Genomic DNA, 27,651 nt, shown 5'->3' on the forward strand with positions numbered 1-27,651 from the left:
TGAAATAGGACAATAATTTATGACAGGAAAAACTGAATAAGATTCCCAAAAAATGTCTGACTCGACAGAAATAGTCCGCGACAGATAATGAAGAAAATTCCCAAAAAATAATTGTGATGTAAATTTCTGAGCAAAAAACTTAAAACTTCCCAACAAATTTAACACTTGAAACAGAATAAGACTGAGCTAATTTCTGTGTAAAATGCTGCAGAGAAAACGACATTCTCCGCTTTCTACTCAACACGTTTATGTTCTACTAAAGGGACAACATTCTTGAGGTGACTGGAAGGTGTGTTGAACATGAGCAAGAGTTATCTGAAGTTGTGGCTCATAACAAACCAGTTATATGATCATGTTGAACCATTCTCTTTTACATACACATAGTGCAATACTGCATATGTAAACAATTTAACAAATGCTAATCCCAATCCAAATAATGCAAATAGTATTTGCATTCACACGTCAGTGTATGCAAACTCAGTCACAGCAGCGTTTTAAAGTTACAGGCTCGAGGGCAAATGTGTAAGTCACAACAGTACCACTTTATGATGTGCAGTACTCCAGCACTGTGACCTTTAAATACTGCAACACTTTACCTCTCCGAGCAGCACTTGAAGTTTGTATGCCCTTTAAGCACTTTGAACTCTGATGGTCACTTTATACTGGTTCATTAACTAATGTACAATAGCCTATATGATGTTTTGTCATCTGTACGGGTGTTGCTTGTCATTGAGATTTTATTTAATTCTTTTTCATGTTTAGCATAAACCTGACAATGACTACAGATATAAATGACACTATAATCTGGCATGTTGACATGTCTATGTTCATTCATGTGCACTGTCCCTATTAAAAATAAATAAATAAATAAATAAATATCCTACATGCAACACCTGAAATAATGGCCGAAATGACTGGAAATGGAAGATTATTTCAGTTCAGAATGATGCCTGTATACATTCAGTCGGCCAGCAGGTGGTGCTCTGATTACATAGTAACTTTCAACAAGGAGGTTATCTGATAAACAGGTAAGTTCATAATGTATGTCAAGTCAACATTATTTATAAAGCACATTTTTAACAGCCAAAGCAGACCAAAGCGCTGTACATGTTATTGTATGTATAATTTTTGGTTTAGTTATGAACTAAGATTATATATTAAACATGCATATGTTTATGTTTTGGTTAGTCTCTGAACGACTGAATTAGCTTCAAGATCATGAACTGGTACCCACAGAAAGTCTGAGCTGCTTTCTTGCTGAAAACTAAATCCGAAGGGTGTTGAAAATAGCTGCTTCTCATTCTGAGTCTGCACCATCACATAACATCAGTCACTCTGCAGTATGGTGGCCCTGAAGGCCAACTGTCTCAATATTTCACTTGCTGCAAATATAGTTCATCTGCTGCAAATGTGTCAGTGCCACTTTCACTTTCACAAAAAGACCTTATGATACACCAAACGTTATACCTTACACATTTTATTTAAAAAATATGACTTTTAAAGCACTTTTGAGAACATTGGAATGACACTGACCTTGCACACGAGCTCCGATTGTGTACAGGGTCAATTCTTTTACTTTAGAGAAGAAGAAAGCAAACTTTTTAACAGTCGTTAAAGTGCTTTGTTTGCAATAAGAACCACAGTGTTGGTTCCTCATTTTCTGGGGGAAGTTCACATTGGTAACGGACGAAAAAGTCTACAGCAGTGCTCTATAACCAACATCCCCTCACTTTCATCTGATTGTCAGCATTAAGAGGGTTTCCTTGTTTAGTGCACAATGAGTGATCAGAAAAGAAAAGCTTGGATGACAGCCCTTCAACTGATCAGTAATCTTCTGTGGGTACGTAAGCCACTAATATTACCAAAAGAATAATGTATTTAATGGTAACTTAACTAATTATTCATTTTTACTTGTATGTGAAACAATATGAACTGAGATACGACATAAAGAAAGCCTTACTATGTGTTTCTTGGTTTTATGTATTGTTAGGAAGTACTGAACTACACTATTTGATCTAATAGATTTTGCTGGTTGTTCAGTATGTTCATGTTTGCACAGAGAGAGTGAAGTGGTTTGATCGCTTTTTGCCACTTTATTTGTGGGAAAATAAGCTACTGATACAACTAACTATGGGTTGCAAAAGGTGAAGGAGAAGTTTTTGTTATTATTTAACCTTTGTAATGATTTCTTATTATGTGCTACACACTTGACTTTCTTAAAGGGACGAGTCTGACTGGTGGACTCTGTAACAACTATCGCTAAAATGTTAGCACAAAGTCATGTGTTGAGGAAATAAACTCAACTGATTGGCGCATGACCATTTTTTTTATTCTAGTGTGTTCTAACTTTTAATCAAATGATCACAGTCAGTTTGATCTTTTGGTTTGAACTAGGACTGTTTGTAATAAGCTTTAGTTAACCAAATTAAGCAGGTAAAAATCCCCAAAACATTATGGTTTGTCAAAAGGGGGTGCAAGTGGTCGGCAAGAGCTGATGTCTTTTTTTATATCTCACAAAGCATGCCAAAATGTTCTCCTCTTGAATTTACATTTTCGCAATTTTGAAACAAGTAAATTACTTTTTTCTATGTATCATTTATTTAACCAGGTGGTGGGGCTGGTAGTGGGCCTAAGTGGACTTTACCTGCTGCTGGACTACAGACAGAGCAGATTTTTTTTTTCTCACATCTACATTATTCTGCCAGCTGTCCTCGCCCTCTGCAGCGCTTTTCTTCTGGTGGTCAGCGGCTGCCTCGGCTCCTGGAAGAACATTGGGGATTCGACCTTTCTCCAGGGACTGGTAAGATTACGCATGTGGGTGTTTTTGATATTATCAATAAATACATTAAGGTTTGACTTCCACCACTAACATTTTCTCTTGTACAGTTTGTTTATCTTTTAGTTATGGTCTTCTGTCTGGAAAGTACAGCTTCAGCATTGGCTTATTTTCATTCTACAAAGGTATAAACTTATACAAATTCCATACACTGGGAGTTCAGTTCACAAGTTCTGCAAAACCTATTTGAGATTGAAGAAATGCACGTTTACATTGCTTGTGTGTGCTGCATTTTTTTTCTCAGTTGAATTCAGAGTTAGCATCTCTTGGAGGGGTCTTTCGGGACTACACAGGCAGCAGCCAAGACCCCAAGTCTCGAGCCGTGGATGTTACACAAGAAGAGGTGTGTGTTTGTTGCCCATAACTTATGAGAATGGGGCCAAAAATGAAATCTGTATACCCTGAGTATGTTTGTATTATGTGTGTAGCTTGTGTAAAAATGTCAACAATGCTAGGAATCTAAATCCAGTAGCTTATATTCTTAACTACCGGTACTACTGCTATAATAAGCAATATTTTGTTGTAGCAAAAGACTGCTATAGTTGCAGGAACAATGCTCGAAGCAGCAGCAACTTCACATTAGTGTTGTATTATGAAAGTACCTGTTTGTTTTCTTCCTTTAGTGGCCACAATGTCCAAAGCAAACTAAGAATCTCGATTATTTTTAATAATAAGGTAAATACAATTCTCTTGAAAAGGAAATATTTACACTCTGAAGAAGATGATGAGGACCCAGGAGATTTGTTGGACTTTATTTAAAAAATCTTTTTCTCAGATAGTCTTTGTATGCAAATAGGTAACCAAAATATTGCCCTCAGCAGCCTAAATAAGTGTCTTTTGGATGATTTAAGACATTAACTTTTGGATGATTCCCAGTGTTGCTGATTGATAATGATAATGCCTATTTTGTCACCCTGTTAGTTGCAGTGTTGTGGTGTCCATGACTACAGGGACTGGCTGGATACATCCTGGTTTAATGACACAGGAGGACAGTTGGTTCCTCACAGCTGCTGCAACTCTTCTTTCCCTTCATGCAAAGGCACGGTGGACCAGCCATGGCAGCTTAACACACAGGTAGAAATTTGCCTTGAGTATTTCAACATAAACATCAAAAGCTCCAGCTAATTTGGAGACATTGCACCTGTCTGTGTCTCTATATGTTTGACTATTTCAGGGCTGCCAGGTTAAGTTGGAGATGTCTGTCAAGTTTTTGCTGAACTTAATCATCTGGTCCTCCACGGCAGTGTTTTTGATCGAGGTGAGGAAAATGATAAATGATATTTGAAATAAATGATTAAAAGACATTGTCAAATGAAATATGATAATGAGGTACAATGACTGTGAATTGTAATTACATGGATATTATTTTAATTTTCTGTTAAAATTTATTAAAAAGTTAAGAATTACAATACAGACAACCAGTTATTTGTTAAACTATTTACAGCGAGTACAAGAATGGTTCTGTATCAAGGCTTTTCTAATAACATGCACAACATCTGTAGAGCTTTCAAATTACATACATGTTATCTCCTTTCATCTCTCCTTTGTGTAGCTTGTGATGTTTGTGACTGTGGGACAGCTGATGAGAGACCAGCCTTTAAGGGAATATCAACAACTCAACAAATAAACACAAGATGGAAATGTATTGTGCTTTTGATCAGATATTGTAATACTGAATATTTTTTAGTATACAGACCTAAACATCACAACTATACTACTACTACAATTAAATGTTTTTTTAAACCAATGACGTAGTTGCGTAGATGGTAGTGAGTCTTCTTTAGTCATGCTACTGACCATGAGCCTTTAGCTGTTGGAAATGAGAACGAGTAAAATTGGTTAATGTATTTGAAATCCATAAGTCTAAATATCTCCAATAAAAAATGTTTTAAGAATAAACAAGGATCTCTTCAATTACATTACAGGAAGACTGAGTTTGCTTACCTTATATTACAATATCACAGTTCTCCCTGACGTTCCCATCATGCAATGCAATGTTTTCAGGTAATGCTTCAGGTAATGCAGTCATTTATGCTGAATATTTGTATTCTTGGTGCACTATAGGCTCCTTTTGACTGTTTCTGTGTCTATGTCTTGTATTCAAGATGTATTATATTTGTATTTTATATTCTTACTACATAATCTGTCAGGTGACACCAAGGGTTGTACATGGATGTATGTCACGTGTTCATGTTTGATGAAGGCCTGAAACCTCACATGTGATGATACTTCTTACATGATTTGGAATAACGTCTGATGTGCAGACAGTCTTCCTTTTAGTTTTAATTGTCTGCCCAATACCCAGTATACTTCTGATTTGGATGTGCTTGTTGTTTTAATTGTTTGGGGGATATGAATTGAAATAGATTTATTTCATGACAGACTGTGTAGTTGACATAAAACACAAAGCTTAATGTATAGGGTGGGTTTAAGACTATTTCTAAATAGTCTAAAGTCTAAATACAAATGACAAAGGCCTGCATGTTGACCATGGGTATTGACCACGCTGTCTCTTCTGCAGAGGCGTGGCTGCATGAGAGTGGGCGTGGTCGCATGGGAGTGGGCGTGGTCGGTCGTCACGTAGCTCCTTCTTCTGTTTCTTCTTCGTTAAGGCTGACCCTTCAAGCGAAGTAAACGCAACGAAGTAACGGTGGAATATAGCAGAAAGAGTCCGGAAAAAAACAACTAACCACAAAAGGCTGGTAAGCTCTTGGATGTTCACAGATATTTAGCTGTTTACAGTGTTCATTCAAATGTTAAGAAAGTGCGGAGGGACTGCCATGCTTTTTGACTAGCGAGAGGTGGCTAATGTGAGGCTGCGTGGCCTGTTAGCAGGCCGCGGGGAAAGAAAGCTCTCCAAAATATGTGCACGGTGCTTTATGTAATCTAGTCATCGACTGTCCGCCACGTTCTGTATCCCCTGTACGTAATGCGAGCAGGGCTCATTCTGCATGTTTTGAAGTTTGTAATTGTGACCTTGTATTCCAGTACCGGTTTAGACATGTCTTTAATTAGAGGAGATACTTAGCAAGCAGGCTAGTTTGCTAACGGCTTAGCGCTAACCAGGCCTCTGCACGTTTCAAGAGAGACAGCTCCTGAATGGTTGTCCTATTGACGTGTAATGAAAACAATGTTCTGTTATTGACACGGCGTTTTATTTACTATGATGCATGCTAAGCTACATTCGTCTTTATCTTCAGATTACATTTAATCATTGACACAATTCAAGGCGTTAATTTGTGTAGCGGTGTCGTGTTTTGTGTTGCACTTTGAGGACATGGAGATATTAGCTATCACCTTGGTTACCGTCACCTTCCGTTGCTGTGTTTGAGACCCTGTTTCCTCAAGAGCTCGTTTTTATGAGAAATTCGTTCAATCTTTATCATCCACTCGGTAGGTTTAGTCATCTGCATTGATCCACTTATCATCTGATATCACCGAAAATAATCAATGTGAGGAGGTCGAAATGTTTTTTGTGTGTTTGTTTTCATAAAGAAACAGACAATAACAAGCTATGGACATTCTTTTCTCTGTTCATTCATTCATTGTGATTAAATGTTCACTGTTGGATTTGATCTTTCCCCAATGCAGCCTCAGGAGCAGTGCAGTGTCTTCATGGCAGTTCATCGAGGACACACTAAGTACTTGAAAGTGAGTAAAGGAATCCTAAACATGATTAAAGGGGACATATTATACCCTTTGTTCACCTTTTCAAACAATTCTGTGGTCTAAATGAAACATCTGTGCTGTGCTTTGGCCCAAATATAACATGAATCAAGCACCAGAGGAGGTTTGTGACCCTGTAGAAACCAGCTCTCTCAGAATGCTCCGTTTTGGTGTGTGTCTCTTTAAATGCAATGAGACCCCCTAAGTTTTCCCAGTACACATTGCTTCTCTGTAGAGAGAATAGAAATGGCGGACCTGCGCTAAAGTTTTGCTCTGGGCTGGAGGTGAAGTCCATGGGTGGAGATACCAGGGAACGGGAGGGGATTTTTTAAAACAGTATACAACTTGTGACGTCACAAACTGAGAAAATTGGATTTTTCAAATTAAGTGTCCCCTTTAACATGCCTAATAGGTGTAAGGATCACTGAGGACTAATTGTTAACTGCCTTTTTTGTCTCTTGCGAATTAACGCAGCGCCTCATTAAACTAAGTGTAGATCGCTTACAAACTGTGATGCAAACTGTTTACAAAACAGACAAAAAGATCTGTGTGATTCACAACCAGATCCACGTTTTAAAACTTTTTACTGCACTGCATTTTAATACTCTGTGACGATCAGCTCTCCAGAGTGCGTCATTCACAGCCGGTGGAAACATTTGTCATGCATTATATCGGAGTGTACACGTGCGTGTAGGACAGATTGCTCTTTTGAAATGCAGCGAGAGAGCATCAGAAACAGAGACCTTAACGTGGCCCTGGACACGTGTCGACACGAGCCTGAAAAATAAACATCGACAGTGCCTTTGTGTCATCACCCAGTGGATACTGAGATCAAGGGTCCAAGATATTAAATCATTTCTTATTAAAATCAGAATCTTTAGTGACAAAATGTACAGCTTCCAAAATATGTAGCATTTCATGTTGAAATTTGACCAGCTTTAATTGAATGTGTAAAAAAGATGTGACGCAGCTCTGTTCTTATTTAACATGGAATTAATGAGTCAATCTTCTTTAACAAAAAGATTGCATTAAGAGAAATCAATAACCAGTGTAATGCCAGCTCCCACTGGCTATGAATGTGTTTACTGGTTTCAAACAGGATTCTCATTCATCCTCCCAGGCAGCGTATCTTACCCACCAGAATACACAATCACAAGCCTTCTCTTTTATGAATGGACCTCTGTCAGATCGAACACTGGACGGCTTCCCTTTTAAGCTCCCATCTCAATTCAGCCGCCAGTAAATGTTGCCATCACATTTGCAATAGCGCACGCTCATTATCTCGAAGTCCGGCTGCGCTCTCGGTGTGGCCACTTTTCATTGTTACCTTCACAAGTCTTAGGCTGCAGACTCATGTGGTTGAGATAATCTTAGGTTATAGGAGTCATTTGTCTCCTAGACAAACATGTTAATTCCTGTCATATGCTTTCGTATTATAATTGATAACCATTATGTGGCTTTATAATGCTGTTAAATCCTCTCTTTCTGTCGCACTGATTACACTGCATGGCCAATCTTAATCTTTCTCCCCCAAGAAAACTAGAATCTTAAAAACTAAAGCTTTTATGTAGGAAAGACTAATGTTCAGTTGTGAAGTCCAAAGCTGCATTTGTCACAGAGTTACCATTTGTTTAATATAACTAAGGGTTCTTCTAACCAGTTCATAGGTTTGCCTCGATCTCTGCGTGTACCCCTCGTGCTTACCTTGCTTTTGTTTCTCAACCCAACTGGCCGACCTGCAGGAGGTGTATGACATGTCAAACGGTTATGAAGACCACATGGGAGGGGACGAGGGGAAGGATGCCAAGACCAACCTGATAGTGAACTACCTGCCTCAGACCATGACCCAGGACGAGCTGCGGAGCCTCTTCAGCAGCATTGGAGAGGTGGAGTCTGCCAAGCTGATACAAGACAAAGTGGCAGGTATGCAACACTCTGAAGCAATCTTTAGCCATGTGACAAACCAGCCTAACACATGAATGAAAGTGGCAGCCCTAGACAAAGGAGTTGGGACTACAACCTCTGATTAGAGCACTTGTGTTTCTGCTTTGTGAGTCAGAAAATGACCAAGCCAACCTTAATACTCAGTGACCCTCGTCTTTGCTGGCAGGATATTCTTACTGCAGGCTTGTTCTCTTTCGCTCCATCAGTGACTTTAAAATGTAACTTTTACAATGAAAGGTGTCCCAACTTAATTTCTTACTTTAGTTGGTCATACTTTTTTTTTTAGAACACCATAGTCCTGTTTTTATTTCAGCAGCCCAACCCTGTTTGACCGTAGACAGTTTCTTTGTTTGTTTAGACTAGCATGCAATGTTGAGATTTGTTTTGTTTTTAATTATTTGTTTGCAGATTTTTTTAACTATACACCCTTTTTTTTTTGTTTTTATTTTATTGTTTTCTTTTTTTTTTTTTTTCTCTAGGCCACAGTTTAGGGTACGGATTTGTTAACTATCTTAACCCTAGTGATGCAGACAGAGCTATCAGTACACTGAATGGACTAAGGCTACAGTCCAAAACTATCAAGGTAACGTGCAATAAGGTGTTCTACAATTCTCAAACCAAAGATGTCATGTCGTATAACTCTTCTGTGGCTCCTTTGCTGTCCGCTAACTAGCTAGTCAATGTCAGCCCGAGGAAGTGATACTGCTTTTACAGCTCACTTAATGCCCTATCTGACATGTCTGTTGAAACTTTACAGATTTTCTCTTGTCCAATTAATTGTATTTAATTTCTGAAAAAAGTTCTCTGTAGTTTTTTTGTTTTGTTTTTAGTAATGTTCATGTATGCTTCTGACCATCATATCTTGTCAGTCTTCAGACTTTAAATCTAAAACTACTTAGATGACAGCGTGGCTGTCAGATATGTTTATTTAGCACCATTTATCCATAAATGTTTTTCAAAATAAAAGTGGAAGCTTTTAAAACGTTTTAGCAGAAATTGTAACTAAAACCACAGCGGATTCATTACACTTGAAAATCCAAACATTTATTTCATAGTTTGAAGAACTATTTTTGTTTCAGATTTATTTATTTTTGGTTACTTTGTTTTGTACTGGTGCGTCAGTAGAGGTGTAATTCGGCAATTGTTGTCTTCTTTTACTAGGTTTCATACGCACGACCCAGCTCTGATACAATAAAGGATGCAAATCTGTATATCAGCGGCCTGCCAAAGTCTATGACGCAGAAGGATGTGGAGGACATGTTCTCAAGATTTGGGCACATCATTAACTCTCGGGTACTTGTAGATCAGGCTACAGGTAAGACAGGTGATTGACTTCCTTGCTTCCAAAAATACTCTTAAGATTTAAGATAACAGAACCAGTGCGTCTCGGTGCTTGGGACAGAAAAATTGGTCAACAACTGCTCGCTTGCATCTAGGTGTTTCCCGCGGGGTGGCCTTTATCCGGTTTGACAAGCGGGCCGAAGCAGAGGAAGCAGTCAAAAATCTGAACGGCCAAAAACCGCCTGGGTCCTCTGAGCCAATCACAGTGAAGTTCGCTGCCAACCCAAACCAAGTGAAGAACACGCAGATCATCTCTCAGCTCTACCACAACCCCTCCAGGCGCTTCGGGGGGCCCTTGCACCACCAGGCACAGCGGTTTAGGTGAGAGACGTTGTTCATGTCTACAATCACTTAACAGGACAGCAATAACTCTACACCCCAATAATCAGTGACCGAGTGCCTTGTAGTCGGGATCAGGATATCAGGGCTGCCATTTCTCGGTCAAATCCAAAACATAAAAAAAGCTCACTATCCCTTTGCAGAAACTGAATATTGCACAGGAGAGCCTTGTTGCGCTATAGTTAGACTAAAACTCAAACAAGTACAAGAAATTGATTGGTTTATCTACAACCTCTACCTCTACTAAAAAGTTGGGCTGTTGTATTCACAAATAACTAAGACTATCAGAACATTGAAATCGCGTGTTTGGTAGAAAATAGCATCAGGAGCATGTATGGGTATGCGGTAAATCAGTATCATTTCCGCCAACAGTATTATTTTCTGTCAAGACTTGGATTTGTGTCATACAGTCTTCACCGGTTTAAAGTCACACGTGAGGTTGTAGAACACACACGGCAACGCTGATTGCTCATCATGAGTTACAGTGGTGGGTCAGTAAAAGCGGTGAGAAAAAGTGATTTGTGACAGACAGATGAAGAAATGATCAGAGAAACCGCATTTGTTGCGACAGAGTAAATTTCAGCTCAGTTTTGTTCTTCAATCCACAAGTTAAAAGAATCCGTGTCATGTGCAGGTTCTCCCCGATGGGCGTTGACCACATGAGCAGCATGGGCGGCGTCAGCGTCGCCGGCAACTCCACGTCCGGCTGGTGCATCTTCATCTACAACCTGGGCCAGGATGCTGACGAGAGCATCCTGTGGCAGATGTTTGGCCCCTTCGGCGCCGTCACCAACGTCAAGGTGATCCGCGACTTCAACACCAACAAGTGCAAGGGCTTCGGCTTCGTTACCATGACGAACTACGAGGAGGCGGCAATGGCCATCGCCAGTCTGAATGGCTACAGGCTGGGAGACAAGATGCTGCAAGTGTCCTTCAAGACCAGCAAGGGCCACAAATAGAGAGAGAGAGAGAGCTGGACAGTAAGGTGTAGAGGAGAGATGGAAATGACCTACGTTAAACTTCTCCGGCAGAGAACAGATGTATAAAGTTTGAAAATCTGGCACATCCTTTGGGAGTTTTAGTTTATTAAGAGTTCAACGAGAGTTCACTCTTCTGCACCTTTTTAATTGTCTATACAAGTTTTTTTTTTTTCTTCTTCTCATCTTTATACTCATGCTTAAGGGGGAAACAGAAGTTTCACTTGTTAGGGAGAGGATGGAGAGGACAAAATCCCATGATACCCCGCGTTAACTTTTGAAATGATCTCAAATCTAAAATACTGTCCATATGTGTTGCATGTTTAATTGTGAGGACTAGATTAAAGAGGCAAGAGTATCTTAGCAGTTCACTGAAAAGATTTGAGGAAGACACTGCACATTGTTCTCGCAGAGTCAATGTTGGACTATCCAGAAGGTAAAGAACGGTGAACTGGCTGTTCTTGTTGCCGGAGTCGTCAGTGCTCTGTTCAGATCCTCATCATCGGTTAAAGTAGATGCCTTAAATTAACCTCCAGTGGATTAACAAACCTGAAATACTACTTACTGTCTTTAGTTAATGGACGAGCTAAGCACTTTCAGTCAAACTGTTTTAGGTTACTTTAAATATCCGTTTTGTATTTTAAATCTACATCTTTCGTTCCCCTTTATATCGCTGGGGGATTCAAAAAAACAAAAACGAAAGAAGTTGTGGTGAGAAAGCCTTTAGTTGTTACCATATGTAAAGTTTCTTGTATCACAAGTTGTATTTCAGGTGAGTCCTGTTGAAAATGAGCCCCAGTCAGTGAGTAGGGAAGTGAGATGGACCAAATAAAGGGAGGCATTTGATCCAAAGGAGAAGTTTTTTTAACAAGGTAACTTTCTTTCTTTTTTTTTTGTTTGTGGTTGAAGAGGTACTGAGCTTCTATTTAATCCTCGCTCAGAGCAACATGTCCGTGGCTCACTTTGTTGTTCTCTTTCTTTATTTTCTTCTTTGAGTTTTGTTCCCTCGCTGCAGAAACGGATTCTCGCTCCACGCTTCTTTTTGAACTAGAGCTCATCTCGACTTCTGAGACGTTAATGGCCTTTGTTTTTGATTTTCACTTCAGTTTTGGTTTCTTTTCTTTCTTTTTTGTTTTGATTGTTTCACTTTGAGCATAAACCATTAAATTTTCTTTCTTTTTGCTGAACGTTTTGTTTGGTTGTTTCTTTTTTTATATTCCTTTTTTTAATTTTGTGTTTGGTTTTGTTTCTATTATTTTCTAGAAGCGACTCAGCATTGTCTTCAAGCGACCCTTTGGCCAAGCTGAAGCAAGCTTTTACAAAAAAAACGTTTCTGCAGGTGGTAGGCTGGCTTTTAAACATTTGACACATACGGTACTTATATATATATCTTATATAAGAGATTCTCATTGAGAGGACCAATTTCAGTCAGGGTCAGGTTAACACATCCACGGACACCTCGAGGAAAGTTATGAACGGGCAGACGCCTCATGAAGCAGCTTTTCCCACATCGCTACATAAGTTGAATAATCGGCATCTTAACGGTTAAATCTGTACAGTATGTTTTCACTTTCGGTACAGTCATCTTCTCGACAGTTGTGACTTTGAGTATCAGGCGTTTTTATTGACTGAAGAAAATCTGCTTTTAAAGAAGCCGTGCTGTTTGGAGCGGACATCAGATCCATTTGGATATGTGATTTGTCTGCTCGAGTGCAGTAGTGTAAAGTGAAGGTAGATTAGTTGTGCATCAGCTGGGTTTGATACAACAACACAGCGAATAAGTTTACCTTGTTCTCATGCAGGTTTGACTTTTAGACTCTAACTGCTCTACTCTTTATTTTCTTGTTTGTTTTTTTATGGGATTTCTTTTAACTGTTACTGATAAGTAAGATGTTTTTATCCATTTAGAAAAGATCAGCTTATCTATTTACAATGACAGTTTGGTAGGCCGTGGTGTTCTCCAAGGTGGGTGAAATATGCAGCATCACTACTGTACGGAAGCTCGCTAACACCTCACCAAACATCTAACCACGGAGCCATTTGGTGATACACTCGAAAAGCAGCAAAGGATTCTGGGTAACAGTATCTGCTCACACAGCTTCGGATTAATTTGAACTACTCTCTGAGCAGGAATCCTCCGAACACTTTCTCTAAATGCCTCTTTAATCTCGGTGACCCCTCTGAAAGGAGTTCTTTCGTTACGAGTTTCAGACGTTGGTCTCGACAGTGCTTTTTTTTGATTGACTATTTCGATGTTCTATCTGTGTCATGGTCCTTAACCTTGTGCAATATTTCATGCAGGTAATAGACATTTCCTGTCTTGTACTGTCATCTTTTTTTTATGATTTTTTTTTTTTCTACTGACATGTTACTGCTTAGTTGTTGTTTTTTTTCAGCAGTCTTGAAATTGCATCGAAGATGCAAGTGAATTTGTTTTAGAAGCAGTCGAAATAAAATGCATTCCGCCTTAATTTATAAGTGAGAGATGTATTTGACATCAGAGGAGGCAGAAATATTTATTTGAAGATGTGTGAGGTCAAACGTGTTCAGGAGTGTTTTTAATGGATTTGGTTTGGTTTGGGCCGACACTTTAGTTGAAGTCCATTAAATGTCTTCTAACATTGCATCATTTCAATAAAAACATGGTGGCTTTTCAAAATTGAAATCCTCAGTAGGTTATTACGGACTACAGAATGACTGGACGTGTGTGTATTGTAGGGCTTCTCTACCAATGTTTTCTTTGATTATATTAGGGATTTTTCTTTTTGCAGTTTCTGATAGGACTGCTGACGAGGGAGGAAATGCTGGGAGGAGAGAGCGGAGGATTTGAACCCACAGTCGATGCGTGAAGGACTAAAGTCTCTGAAACGTGCAACGTAGCCGTCAGCGTTATCTTCAGTAAGCCTCGTTTTAGGATGCCTGTATTTCCTGTTGAACTCATCACAACCTCGGATGTCGTGTTAAAGGAAAGCGAAGGCCTTGTTGACTGGGAGAATGTCTCTAGCGGCTGATCCACAGTTTTATCCCTGTAATTACCTTCTTTTACCACACGGGGGAGACGTCTGCATTTTTATCCCTCTGCAAAACTTCTACAATTCAACTTTTCTAGCAGTTGTTTGAGATGTTTCGAATAAATCCTAATGTTATAAGTATATACAGAGAAAAATAAATTTTATTTTTAAAGACGTAGAATAAGATCTGACCTTATATTCTTGAAGAAAAGGGGCCTGAAACACGTCTGAATTTTGGGTGAGAGGCTTGTGTGTGGTACAATGATCATTGTCATCTGCATAAACCTCACCTCAATGTAAACTTCTTAACCACGTCGCCCTTAAAAACAGCAAATGCATCATGTTAACTAACACTAGTTAGAGGTCAGGTAGCCTGGAGAAGGTAAGACTGGATTACTTGAGGTATTCTTTCTGTTGTGATTTATTATCATGGCAGAAAACCACTATGGTGTAATCCTGGCACATGTAAACTGTGTACATACTATGTTTAACCCACAGTGCCTCTGCTCATGGCAGCAGACTTTTTAGGGTACAGGAATGACTGTAGGATGCAGTCTGGAGAACACAGCCACATGGGAACCAGATGATTTAAAGACCTGCTCTCCCTCCTGTACTACAGCAACTATACAACTTGTGGTAGGTGATTCATGTCTTGATTCTTATTTTTTATTTTACTAGATTCAGTCAGTTTGGTGTAACGTTAACACCACTGGCAAAATCTGGACACTGAGCTCTGGATTGCTCGCTTACTGAAGCTAAAATACCAATGATCAGCCTATCCCCAAAATGTTTACCCTATATTTATTTTTTTATCCGTGAACACAAAACACAGGTATTTATTGAGTATGATTTTAAAGATGGAGATCCTTACTGAAAAAAAAACCTCAAACTGAAGTTTGAGTGCAGCAGGTTTTTATTTAAAAAAAAAAGAAAACATGAACGCAAAATTGAATGCATAGGTATAAAAACAGAATCGAACATCTAGTTAGCTTAATGTAAATGTTATTCATGTTGCTTTACTGTCTATAAATACATGTAGCTTAATATGGGTTAAGATAAAAAAAAAAAAAAAACTAAACCAAAAAAAGCATCTTTTCAAAGTATTTTACTTTCAAGTCTTTCAACTTCCCAGAATAACTGAGATCATGGTAAGGCAACTCAAAACATTGAAGTCTATCTGCCATCATACTTCATCAGGACGGCTATTCTGAGAAACGTAACTGTCAACACTGAGTAATGAACAATGATTCATGTAATGTGACACAATTCATTTCCCCCCCCCCTAACTTCTGTCTCAGTGAAATAGAGACGCACTACATTAAGTAATAAAGATTTGTGTTTTCAACATGGCACAATGAAAATCCATGAAAATCCTGACACCTCAACGCACTCCATCTTTGGTCTCATGTAGGTTATTAACAGGATATTACCAAAACTGGATTTTTTTTTTTTTTCAGAGCCTTAGATGATGGTCCCTTTAGTCCCAAGAGAGGCAAGTCTTGTGCTTTAGAAGGCAGTATCATTTGCTGGCCATTTTTGTTTAAGTGTCTCAGACTTGACAGAGGTTGTAGCAGGCCAGAGGTCTCTCCATCACGTTCTCTCCGTCCACCTCAAACACGTAGTCGCAGCGGTGTGTGATCAAAGGAGCATCAGAAAACGCCACACTCTGATTACCAAAGGAGATTACTGTGTCCCTCTGTGGAGAAGAAGGAAACAGTAGAGTTAGTGAAGATGGTAAAAAAAAAAAAAAGGTTCCCAAGAGAAAGTTGGGGTCAAAAGGTTTGGTTGTTTCAAAATGTCATTAAAACTTGTTTGAAATGGCAACAAGTGATGGAATTTTTTTTAAATTGCATCCAAATTACAGTTTAAACCTACAAATGTGCCATTAAATAACATTTTACCCAACCATGTCCCTCCATGAACAGACCCCCCCCCCCCCCCAAAAAAAAAACACAAAAAAAAACAACAAACACAAATAAGCTACTAAGAGGTGGACAGGGCTTAGCTTGAAAAATGTTGCAGCTGAGGGGGGGGCAGATGATGCCCTATGTACGGACACTATAGTCCTCAAATCAGATTCTGATTCAAAGCGAGTGGCCCAGACTAAGGTCTGACTTTTGTCACCTTTCCTCTGTCATTTCCAGATCTCTTTCCGGATTTCCTTCTCTATCCACCGACTTTCAAAGAGATCTTCTGGTGTTTGAATTCTATTATTGGAATGAAGTTCAAAGGGCTGTTGTGACCCAGTACAGCCTTACGGCATTGATACAACTTTCCCCCCTAGATTTATCTGTGATTATATATAACCTGAAAGAAATACTCAAGATTTTAAATGGAGTTTCTTAAAGGTTTTAAATCCCCTCCCATACTTGAACCCTTTGATTTGAACATAGAACATTGTCGTCCTTACCCGTTGGGGGCCACCTCCATTATTGTCATCAGCAGTGGCTGTAGGTGGGGAAGAGGCTGCAGCCTTCTCAAAGTCCTTCCTACATAAGTGAGCCATAATCCCAGCAGCCAAGGCATCGCCAAGAACATTAATCATTGTCCTGAAGCGATCGCTGTGAAGAGATGGAAACCATTTTCACATTGCCCCAACAGCTCTGCTGATGCGATTAGTTGTACACTTTTTTTTTTGGTTGTGTGGGACTTACAGAACCCAGTCGATGGCTACAATCAGGGAGATGTCAGCAGGTGGTAACCCAACTGAAGTCAGGACAATCACCATGGTAACAAGACCCGCTTGAGGTATGCCAGCTGCTCCGATGCTGGCAGCTGTTGCTGTTATACTAAGAAGACAAGATCCAGGGTGTTAGAGATGAAAAATAACCCAAAAGAATGAATCATGCTAGAAATGATGACTCTGGTTAAATCTTCACCTGATCGTGACGAGCTGACCAAAGTCCAAGTCATACTCGTTGACCTGTGCTATAAAGATGGCCGCCACTGCCTCGTAAAGGGCTGTCCCATCCATGTTGATTGTGGCTCCCACTGGCAGCACAAAACGAGCGATCTGCCGGTCCACGCCACAGTTCTCAAGCAGGCACTTCATGGTGATTGGCAACGTGGCTGAGCTGTGGAAGATAAACCAAAAAGGAAATGGTCACATTTGGATACTTGACAGTCTCAGGCGTTACAACCAAAAGGGTCAAGATTTCCTTACAGTATTTTTTTTAATCAACGGAAGAATCCAAAGGGATACAAGAAACCCCAACTCCTCCTTACCTGGATGACGTGGCCAGAGCAATAACGAGAGCCTGAAGCAACCCTCTGATATAGGGGAAGGGGTTTTTGCGGGTGAAGAAGTAGTAGAAGGCAGGCAGCAGGATGAGGCCGTGCACAAACAAACCCGACAGGACCGTGATGAAGTACATGCCCAGCTTCTCCCCCAGGTGGGCGGGATCGTGCATGTCCAGGATCTTCCCTGCCACAAGGAACACGATGCCAAAGGGAAAGTACCTGTGTGGAGAAGAGAAGAATATCTTTTTTCACTTTTGATCATGGAGATTGTTTTTGAACTCATATGTTCTGGCGTATTTACGCAAGGGAATAATAAGCCCCCATATGATTTTACATATATTTTTTATCATCCTTCCACTTTGCAAACCATGAAATCTTTTTGCATCTTTTCTCTCTTTCACCTTAAAACACTCTTGTGCAAGAAGCCAAGTCCATTTTGAAAGATGTTCTGCATTTGGAGTTGAAGACCTTGACTGGCTTGACCTTAAACTCATTCAGCACCATCGGGATTAATTGGACTGTGAGCCTTATCAAGCCGTATTGCCGTCAGTGCTTAACCTCACTAAAGCTGCTGTGGCTGAATTTACCTTAAAGGCTTTTATAGCAGCAGATTAATGGCAATGACTTTGGAATGAGATGCTCAAAAGTCTCAGATTGAACTAAAGTTCAGGTGGCCACAACAAATTTCTCGAGTGGGCAATATCCAAACTATATTTGTATCAGCTCTCTGTTTCAGGGTTAGTGTCAGTTACCTGATCGGCATAGAGGACAGTAGTATGCTGTTATTGAAGGAGTGAGTGAATGCTGAGCTATAAACATTATCTCTATTGGCAAAAATATAAGTGACAACAAAGGGATACAAATACAAAATGCGTCAGTATCAAAAACCAAAGTGGTATATAATATCTCATGCTGAAGGGTCACAGTTTTGATTAACCTTTAGACATTGTTTGAGAGGGGCACATTCTCTTTACAAAAGAACTGATGGTATTTTCCAGTGTTTCCATTCTGTCTTTTTATTGAGCATTTTATTCTACAATATATTAAGATACATGAGCATTCTCTAGGTGGGTATGTTTGTGTTTCAAGTTATTTCATTTAAAGTAAAGGTTTGGTTGGCTTTGACTTTATAGAGGATCTTCTTTGCCATTTACACACAATAACACTTTTTGATGCTCAAATTTTTTTGTTTGTTTTTTAAGTCAGAATTCTAGCATACTAATTGCAGCCTTCGCTGAAGAAGAGGTTAACTACATTTCCGTCAGTGCCTCTTACTCCATTCATGACACAAGTGTAATCCTACTGTGGAACCTGAGAAGGACACTTCAGCCGCCACCGGTGGATCTTCCCTGAGTTGCCGCCTGAGGTTTATTTTTAGGTATAATCTGGCTCTGTTGTGTGTTGTCTGTCTTTTTTTAGATGTGCGTGTTGAACGGTGTGTGTGTGCGAGGGTGCAGTCTCACCACATAGCTGCATTAATGATCTTCATGACGCACTCGTTGATGCACTGGCAAACATTGACCAGTGGCGCTCCACGTTCTCCCATCTTCCCCAGCAGCAGACCTGAGAACAGAAAGGACATTCACACGTGTTTTGTTGTTAACCATTTTAACAACCAACCAATGCCTTACAAGTCACAACTAATTCAGGGTTTAGATGTTGGAATAAGTTACCTAGATGGTGTCATGTACATCATTTTTGTCTGCCTTTTAAAATAAATATATCTGTTTATTAAGTTATTTCGAATAAATTTAGCTAAATCAGGTGCAAAGCAACATACACATCAGCATTGCTGTCCTGCACAGCATGAGATACTCGTTTAATACATTTTCTGCCACCTTGTTTTAGTAAAATCATTTACTTTATATTACATTACATTTATCTGGTAATCAGTAGTGTTTTAAAAAGCCTAGAAAAGTACAGACTGAAATTATAAACAACTGTAAATAAAGTACTAAAGCAACCAGCTACAGCAGGGAAATACTCAATCACCCATCGTACCAGGTGCAGAGACTGTTTTTCTTCTGTATTTAAATTTTGAAACTGTCCAATCTTTTCTAATAATGTTGCTTTTCTTCATCTTCTTCAACCCTGGGTATTTCAAAAAGTGTTGATGAAATATATTTCTCATATAAATAAATATTATTTAAATATTACAATATAATAAATATTATTCATAAAGTTCAAGAAAGGCTCTTCTTCGCGAACACCCAACAACACAATGGTGTCTGGCAACCAAAAAGTTGTGACTGTTTGGAATCATTGTAATAGATTGCAACTAATGAGTGATTTATTTAAAGTTGTGAAGCCTTTAGTTGAAATTTGTTTCGTAGGGGCTCAAAGGAAGTGGGGTAAAGATTGTTTTGCAGACTTTTGTTGAGCCGTGTGGTGCATTTACCCATAGTGGCCGAGAAGATGACAATCCCCAGGACGTTCATGCCCTTGCTGGTGCTGGGGACAATTTTATACTTGATGTCAGGAGCCGGGGTGATCTCCAGGAACACTGGGTGCCCCAGTTGAGGGTTGTGATAGTCGGGCATGACGTACACATAGTTGGCCTGAGATTCTTTTCCATCAGAGTTCTGTACAATGGGAACCAGGTCTGTCCGATACTGAAATGAATACAAACAACAGAGATCTTTCATCATGTACATAGTAATAATTAGGTTTTAAACAATACAGTACAATCCAATGATTCTTTTAACTCACCTGCTGGAAAGTGGCTTCGATCAGGTTTGAGGGGATCATGTTCCTATAAAAGACAATATGAGGACATGTTTTTAAAAAATGACTGTAGTGAAGAATACAATGGATATTACTCTTTCATTTAACATGCAATTTAAAGCCTGGGAAATGTATTCAGTTTAGATATTTTTTGTCCTTTTATATTTTGTAGATATTTTCTGCTGTTAGTTTACACTGTGGGTCAGAGAGAAACATTTTGATTCTTCTGTATGTCCAGCAGATGTTGAAAAATTGAGGATAAAGATGACTTTGAATTTAAACTTGTTTGTGCGAGAGAAGACTTTTTGTATCAGATTAACTATTTATTAATAACTGAGACAGCCAAAGTTATCTTTGACAGCAGAGGAGAAAACAAGGGAAGATTATTGAAATATATCAGGTAATTTTGAGCAGAGTTTATGCTGAGTTCCTTCTTTCCACTGATGAAGTTTACATGCTTTGACTGACAGCAGGGCAGATTAATGGACTTTATTTCATAAAGCCGACAATGACATTTAAAAAAAATCTGCTTTAAAGCCGACATGAGCAAGAAGTCCTCAAAGTGTTTGGAAAATAGTCAACCTTACAGCGTCATGAGAAGCGAGCCAGACAGCTGATGAGGATTATGTAACGTGAGCAAATGCAGCAGAGCAGCTCAGCGCTGTTCCCTGTGCTGTAACTGTCTCCTTCACTGTTGTCTGTTCAAAGGTTGAACTCAAGGTAACTTCAAGGTGTCTTCAAAGCAAATGAATGAAGGTTTCTGTAATTTTTTGTTGTTGTTGACATACTGCGTGAACTCGACTCAGCACTGATAGGATGTTATTTTTGCCAGTGTTTGTGTTCTGTTTTTATCATTTCTTTTAGGAAAGTTGGCCAAAACTAATCTTCTGTTTAGTGTCTCTTTAGTGTTGAACCACCATACAAAATAATCACACTTAAACTACTAGTAAGTCGCTTGTGCTGTAGCCTACTTGAGCCAAATTTGATTTCAGGTGACCTGAAGAAGACCTCTGGTTGAAACGGTGTGATTTTGATTATTTTAAACTGTAGTGCCATTTGAGTGTGCGGGCATTTCCTCTTCTCATTTCACTACTTAAAAATCAGTTAAGAAGAAAGCTTTACTTGATAAACCCACACTGCTGTATTTATGAGTTACTTTACTAGTTTCACAAGAGAACCAACTCGACTAATAAAAACATGATGTATTTCTGTTTGTGTTCATGCTACCTTAACCTAAAAGAATGAGATTTGTACCTTTGTAGATCAGTGATAAAAGTTTCTCAGATTTAAGTAGCGACACAAAAATAAGAAAATTCTCTTCCCCTTAAAACCAGAAGATCATTTGTTTGACACCATATAAAAGCAAAGAGAGCCTTTCACAGTTTAACAAGTTCAATGTGCAGGTTCATAGCCAGCATCATTCAAAGGCACTGTAAATACAGCAAAACCTCATTGACCCTAAAGCCCCGGAGAAAGCTTGTCAAACACGTAAGAGGGCTGATATGTACACCTGATCTTTGGCTTACAGCAGCAAACGCCCCGATCACAGCTCCCAGCAGTAATCAGGTTTAAGAAGCAAGCATTAGCGTATCTCTGACATGAATGGCCCTGCAGAAAGCCTAAGGACACGAACTAGACTGCAGACCGTGTGTAGCGCAGCGGACTGACAAGAACTGAGAAAGTGAAGGCTTAACAGATCACAATTAAGTGTCTCCCTATTCTTAGCCAACCTGCTGCATAGAAATGACTCTGCAAGTATCTCGCAGACACTTTTTATTCCTTCTTTTAGTAAACTCAAATTCTGCCCCGGCTAGACAGACTTCTAGTTGAGGATTTCCATTTATTTGTATGTATGAATGATAATTCAATGAAATCTGCAGCCATACTATGTTTTATTATTTTTAAATTCCTTAAATGGTAGAAAATATCACACTTTTAAAAACCTTTTGATGTAGAGGAAATCTTACTTCCCATTGTGACAGTCATGTGTCCTCTGCAGCCACTGAACTAATCCTTTAGGACTTAGTCATTGCAGAGTTTCCTGTCCAAGACACAGGAGGGTCACAAGGTCTTGATTAGGTTTAATTGGTCTGTACGTTCTGCTTTATACAGTCTGTGGCCTATACTGTTTTTTGTTTTTTTTTAGGGAGTCATCATCCTGGAAAACAAGACCTTGGACACCTCCTGAAAAGCTCATATCAGAAAAGGGAATCTCTTTCTCAATCCTTTAAACGATAATGATGCAGATGGATAAACTTTTTTTCCAGACAAGGATCAAGTGAGTCATTGTCTTTCTTTATGCTTTTTATGCAATCAGAAAAATGCAAAAATATGTTCAACCATAAAAGTCTGATTGAGATGTTTGCTGACAAAATGCTTATTTTCTTTTTTAGGTAAATTTGTTTGCAGCCAGCTCATTTGTTGTTAATGCTCTTAATAATTACTAGCTGCATTCACTAATCAGCAGACTCCAAGATGAAACAGACTTCGTACAAGGAGGGCCAGGTTCACTGATTCAGATATTAGCTGGTTTACTTGTGGCCCCTCTATGTAACGTCTGGACATTTTCAGTAGTGTGCAGAAGGTGTATGATAGGGGCTTTGGTTGCCAGCTGTGGGTGGGTTTACTTGTCTATCACTCCCAACTGATTGTTTCACTATTTTGTGTATAGAACAGTTATCCACCAACATTTTGTACACATACTCATTGACCCCAACTGTGAAGACTTTTTCATACCACTGTCTTTTAATCGAGCACCTCTGCTTAATGTTCATATTCTTGATGAACCATGATGATGATGATTTTGATTACCACCCTGACTCTTCCTCTTTTTTGATTATAATTTCAAATATAGTCTGCATGCTGAAAGCAGTGCTATGCTAAAAGTGTTGCTATGCCAGATAGAGCCAAACAGCATGACTATAAAATGTATCCTTCATCTCGGAAGGAGAATTCAGAATCATGTCAGAGGTCTAATAGAGCAGCAAATACAGCTAATAGACGCACAGTCGTTATATAGATGTTTGAATGACAGCACTGCCATCATGTATTCCACTCTATGATAACTGCTGTGTCTGTTAATATTAACCTGATGAGGTCCAGAAGAGCGTCAGCAGAGGTCATAACAGGCCCTGAGCTCGCGTGGTGGCCATCTTTCTCTGAGCCCGTTCCTGGATGAATGATGAGCACCAGGACGATGCCAACAATGACAGCGATGAAGGTCGTCCACAGGTAGTAGGTGATGGTCAAGACCCCCAGCCGGCCACTTGCCTTGGTGTCCATAGCTGACAGGCCGGACATAAGACTAGGTGAGAAAAAAGGGATTTTATAAGTTAACGTAGTTTTAGATTAATTTTAAACAATGAGGCAGCGAAATTGGATCATAAACTTCCATTCTAGTTTAGATTATTTGAATACTATATGTATATATGTACATTATATTTAACATTTGGTAGATTATGTTGGAGATTACGTTATTGTAAACCAATTAGAAAAAGTTCTGGAAAGTTATTGAATACCATGTCATAAATATATATATATAACTGAATATGTGGTATTTTTTAATCAATTAATTTGAAACATCAAAAGTGCAGATGTTGGTGACATTTCATTCTTTGGAAAATTATATGTAATTGATTCATGCAATAGCAGACTGCTTTAATTAGTTAAAGGGATACTTCACCCATTTACATGAAGCTGTGTATCATTAGAAACATGGTAGTAGTGTTGAATGGTCGTGAATCCAGCCCTCATTTTGCCCTGAGCGAGAGAAATGTGTTTTTCTTTGCTTGAAAGTTTTCTTCATGTGATGCAAAAAGCGTCATATTGCATCACATGAAGAAAACTTTCAAGCAAAGAAAAACAATTTTTTCTCATCTACTCATTCAACACTACTACCATGTTTCTAATGATACACAGCTTCATGTAAATGGGTGAAGTATCCCTTTAAGCTTTTTCTCAGTCATTTTTTTTAACTCAAAAGTTACTGTGGTGGTGACTTTTTTTACTTTTCTAAACAGACTGTTTCTTGTGGTAAAATTAAAACATCTGGGAAGGATGTAGAATTTAAACCACATTCAGTTTCCCTTGTCTGATTGGGCAATTAATGTTGCCGTGGTAACCACCAGGAAAAAAACTATTCTCTGCTGCTTATACTTTTTAGTTAAGGTACAAACATTGTTCAATAATTAAGAATTATTTACGTTGGGAGTTTCCAATCAGAGCATGGCGAGTAAAACTTACCTGGAGGTGATGAGAGGCAGAATCAACATCTTTAACATTCTCATCAGCAGTTCTCCAGGGAAGGAGAAGTAGATCTTTGCCTGTTGGACAAAAGCACATGAAGTCACTTTATCTCGATCTCTTCTGATTCTATCAGAGCATGTCATCAAAAAGTAGATACCTCTACTTACACTTCTTGTGCAGTACAGCCATGGTTATTTAGTTTGTACCTATGATACTGTGTTTTATGACTTCCAAGAACTGACAAAACGTAAGTGGGATGCAACACTTTGGGTGGAAAGATGTGCATGTGCTATGCTAATAGTATGCAGAAGCTTTGAAATTTCTTGATCATTTATGTCATGACTTTTTTTTTGCTGTATTGTGGTGGTGGGGGGGGGATTACTTCTTTGTTGACAAGGCAGGACAGTGAATAGAGTCAAAAACCACCAAGGGAAACCTTTATGCATATTAATTAGAATGATAGATTTCCATGACACATGGTTGCTATTCCATACATCTCATGCATGCCATCTTTTTAGACTTGTTTTTTATTTTTTTTTCACATTACAAGCCAACGTTTCAGAGTTTCTTCTTAATGTCTTATCTGCTGTATGTGTGTCCTTCTTTGCTCAGTATATGATGTTGCTTAATGTTGGATTGGCTGCTGTAAGTGTACAGGGTGACAGAGCATACGAGGCACAAGTCAATGATTACACGTAATGTGCTTAGTCAATTAAGAGTCTCTATCATAACGTTGACTGTCCGGAGAACTCTAAGCTTTCTCGAAAAAAAAGACTTTCTTTGAGACACTGTTTGTGAAATGATAACTAGAAGTGTTATGACAAACAAAAGACACTCTTTGAAAATTAAAAAATGTTGCTCAATTCCTGATTGGAATGACACATGACGCTGACACTCAATATTTATTGTGCATAAGTAACTACAAAAGGAAATATTTAGAAGTTCTATTGTTGTGCTCAACTTTGTCTTACAAGTTGTGTACTACCTAGTTTGATTTCCTTTCTGACTTTGGATGGCAAAGTAAAATAGGTCATTAAGTCAATTATCGTGAACAAACGCTCTTAATTTAAATCCCTTGATTGGTTCCATGTAGGCATAGAGAGAGATTTGCTAACAGTTAATGGTAAACAAATCACAGTCCAGGCCAATCAGAGGCAGAGTTGGGGTGGGACATGACTTCCCCATTGGAGGAGGAAAAAACAGCAAGACTAAAAGTAGCTTCGAATGCCTCAATTTATTTTCCATTTTAAAGGGGCATTATAAACAGACAAATACAAAATGTCTCTGATGACACAACCAATCAGAGCAAGGAAATGCAGCAATAGGCCGCTCGGCAAAATTGTAATTACTGATGCTTAAAGCATATATCATATAACTTATTGATCGGCCTGACCAGAATTACACAAAATGGAAACCTGGCTCTTACTTTACATCCTAAATATAAAGTTAACTTGCCTAAAAAGTAATATTCCCACGACAGAGCTGCAAGGTTACGTAACGGGTTACTTTAAGATTTCGAAGCCAGTTTCAATGTCTTCTGTTAAATGTAAATCCATCCATTTATTCATACCTGTGTGGAAAGGTTGAATGACCTGAGGACAAATCCAAGCACACAGCCAGTCACTACAGCAATGACCGACAGTGTCAGCAGGCCGTTCCTCTTGCAGTAGTCCCTCACATACGCCCGGACTTTAAGCGACACTATGCTGTTCAACATCTTCTTCATTCCCTCCATCATGATTTAGAATCGGTCCGTAACCCGAAAGACCCCCCCTCCCCCCTGAATGAAAATTATATATGAATCTCCTGGTGAGTGAAGTCTCTCGGTTTGTAGCCAAAAAGATCCAAGGTGGAGATGAACATCCACTGAAAGTGATCAATTGTCTGTCCTGCCTCACACTGCGGAGCTCCTCCAGTCTGAGAGAGGAAGTATTGACGGACTTATTCCTGGTAAGACATTGCCTAAAAGGATTATCCCTATCTCATGCTAACAACAAGTCCTCCACGGGCACTTAGGCTTATTAAAGAGGCTGAAGACAAGAGTTCAGCACTGATAAGCCCCTCTATTTATAACGCATCATGAGTTATTACTACCCAATGTCTTTAAGTCAACCCATTCATAAAACAGGTACTTGAATATTGAGTTCAATGACATTCATTTGGCTCTAATGTGGACATTGTTTATAGGTCAAAGTCATCACCAAATTCTTCCAACATTTAGATTCTAAATTCTGTAGTCATTTTATGTTTTACATGTCAATGCGATCACACACTAATAAAAAGTGTTCCCATTTCAAACAAATGTTTTTTATTTGACATCTAAGGACATATTTTTGAAATGTGTATGCCAGCAGAACTAAAACTCCAAAAGGTAGAATCAGAGATTTTTTTATTCATGTCTATTAGAATTAGAAGAAAAATTATCCAAAGAAGGAAGTGACATAATGCCTGTTAGTAGAAATCATGGTCCTCCACTTTCAGTTGCAGCATCATTTATATGGCTATTCCTGCTATTAGTTTGCATGTCTCTTTATTTCTGCATTCAACCTGTGTCTGCTTGCGTCACAGCATGTAACTTGGGAACAAATCCAACTCTCACTGTCCAACATGTCTGCCCACGTCACCTGTAACCAATCCAATAATGTCTAATCCTTGTCTTCAACAATGCAGGAAGCACAATCAACAAACACGAGGTACACCCACAAACAATTGTGTTTGAGTTTTTGTTTCCTGCTTAAGATTGATTTACTTTAAGCCACAGCTGGCTGATATTTACTGTAAAGCACTACCTGATCATCACCGGTGAGCATCTGCATGGTGAACATAGTGAGGCGTTTATTAAATGAAGAGTCAGATATTTCCTTCAGGATTCTGCAGAAATCCAAATCAGCTGAAGTTGTTTTTCCTACCTCCAAGTGTCCAAACAATCAGCTACTGCAGCTTCATTGAACAATACACTAATGTAAGCATCCCCCCCAAAAAATACAATGCTGACGTGCTTATGATAAAAGGGTTATGATTTGTTTTTACCATCTTCACATCTTAAAATGCTTATTATTTCCAAAAAAGAAGAAAAAAAAGTCTCAATATACAAATTAAAATCTGAGGCTGAAGATATTGTCTTTAATTTTATGTCATGGACAAAAATCAAATGTTGACCTCTGACCTTGCATGATGACATTATATAGAGAGTCAAGAGATTATAAAGAGATTTTTGCTTATATTTCTGAAGGTAATGCACTCCACCCTCCATTTTTTTTTCAAATTAAGTGAAATTAATTTGAACCAACAGAGTGAAGACATACAAAGAGTAACTGTACATTAAAAC

At 38.9% G+C, this 27,651-nt stretch overlaps 3 protein-coding genes across 7 annotated transcripts; 2 read left to right on the top strand and 1 right to left on the bottom strand.

Annotated features, from left to right (window-relative positions):
- Positions 1-1,693: 1,693 nt before the first annotated feature.
- Positions 1,694-4,738, top strand: tspan37 (tetraspanin 37). Its single transcript, XM_079369483.1, has 7 exons — positions 1,694-1,840; positions 2,609-2,800; positions 2,887-2,961; positions 3,081-3,179; positions 3,758-3,910; positions 4,011-4,094; positions 4,389-4,738. Exons 1-7 carry the CDS (start codon positions 1,778-1,780, stop codon positions 4,461-4,463), a joined length of 741 nt encoding a protein of 246 aa, XP_079225609.1. The 5' UTR covers positions 1,694-1,777; the 3' UTR covers positions 4,464-4,738.
- Positions 4,739-5,389: 651 nt separating this feature from the next.
- Positions 5,390-13,762, top strand: elavl1a (ELAV like RNA binding protein 1a). 5 transcript variants are annotated; one of them, XM_079369475.1, is made up of 7 exons: positions 5,390-5,538; positions 6,428-6,487; positions 8,233-8,425; positions 8,926-9,029; positions 9,608-9,770; positions 9,883-10,108; positions 10,761-13,762. In XM_079369475.1, exons 2-7 carry the CDS (start codon positions 6,452-6,454, stop codon positions 11,083-11,085), a joined length of 1,047 nt encoding a protein of 348 aa, XP_079225601.1. In that variant the 5' UTR covers positions 5,390-5,538; positions 6,428-6,451; the 3' UTR covers positions 11,086-13,762. The 5 variants fall into 5 exon arrangements, with proteins under 5 accessions (XP_079225601.1, XP_079225602.1, XP_079225603.1 ...); XM_079369476.1 differs by having other exon boundaries at positions 9,608-9,761; XM_079369477.1 differs by having other exon boundaries at positions 8,245-8,425.
- Positions 13,763-14,924: 1,162 nt separating this feature from the next.
- On the bottom strand, positions 14,925-27,120 carry slc1a8b (solute carrier family 1 member 8b). Its single transcript, XM_079369474.1, has 11 exons — positions 25,894-27,120; positions 24,321-24,400; positions 23,167-23,382; positions 20,064-20,106; positions 19,753-19,966; positions 18,818-18,917; positions 17,340-17,573; positions 16,994-17,188; positions 16,769-16,903; positions 16,525-16,675; positions 14,925-15,810 (listed from the first exon to the last, which is right to left on the bottom strand). Exons 1-11 carry the CDS (start codon positions 26,059-26,061, stop codon positions 15,664-15,666), a joined length of 1,683 nt encoding a protein of 560 aa, XP_079225600.1. The 5' UTR covers positions 26,062-27,120; the 3' UTR covers positions 14,925-15,663.
- Between the last annotated feature and the right edge of the window lie 531 nt (positions 27,121-27,651).

This window comes from Symphodus melops (assembly GCF_947650265.1).
Source record: "Symphodus melops genome assembly, chromosome: 19".
NCBI classification, from domain to species: domain Eukaryota; kingdom Metazoa; phylum Chordata; class Actinopteri; order Labriformes; family Labridae; genus Symphodus; species Symphodus melops.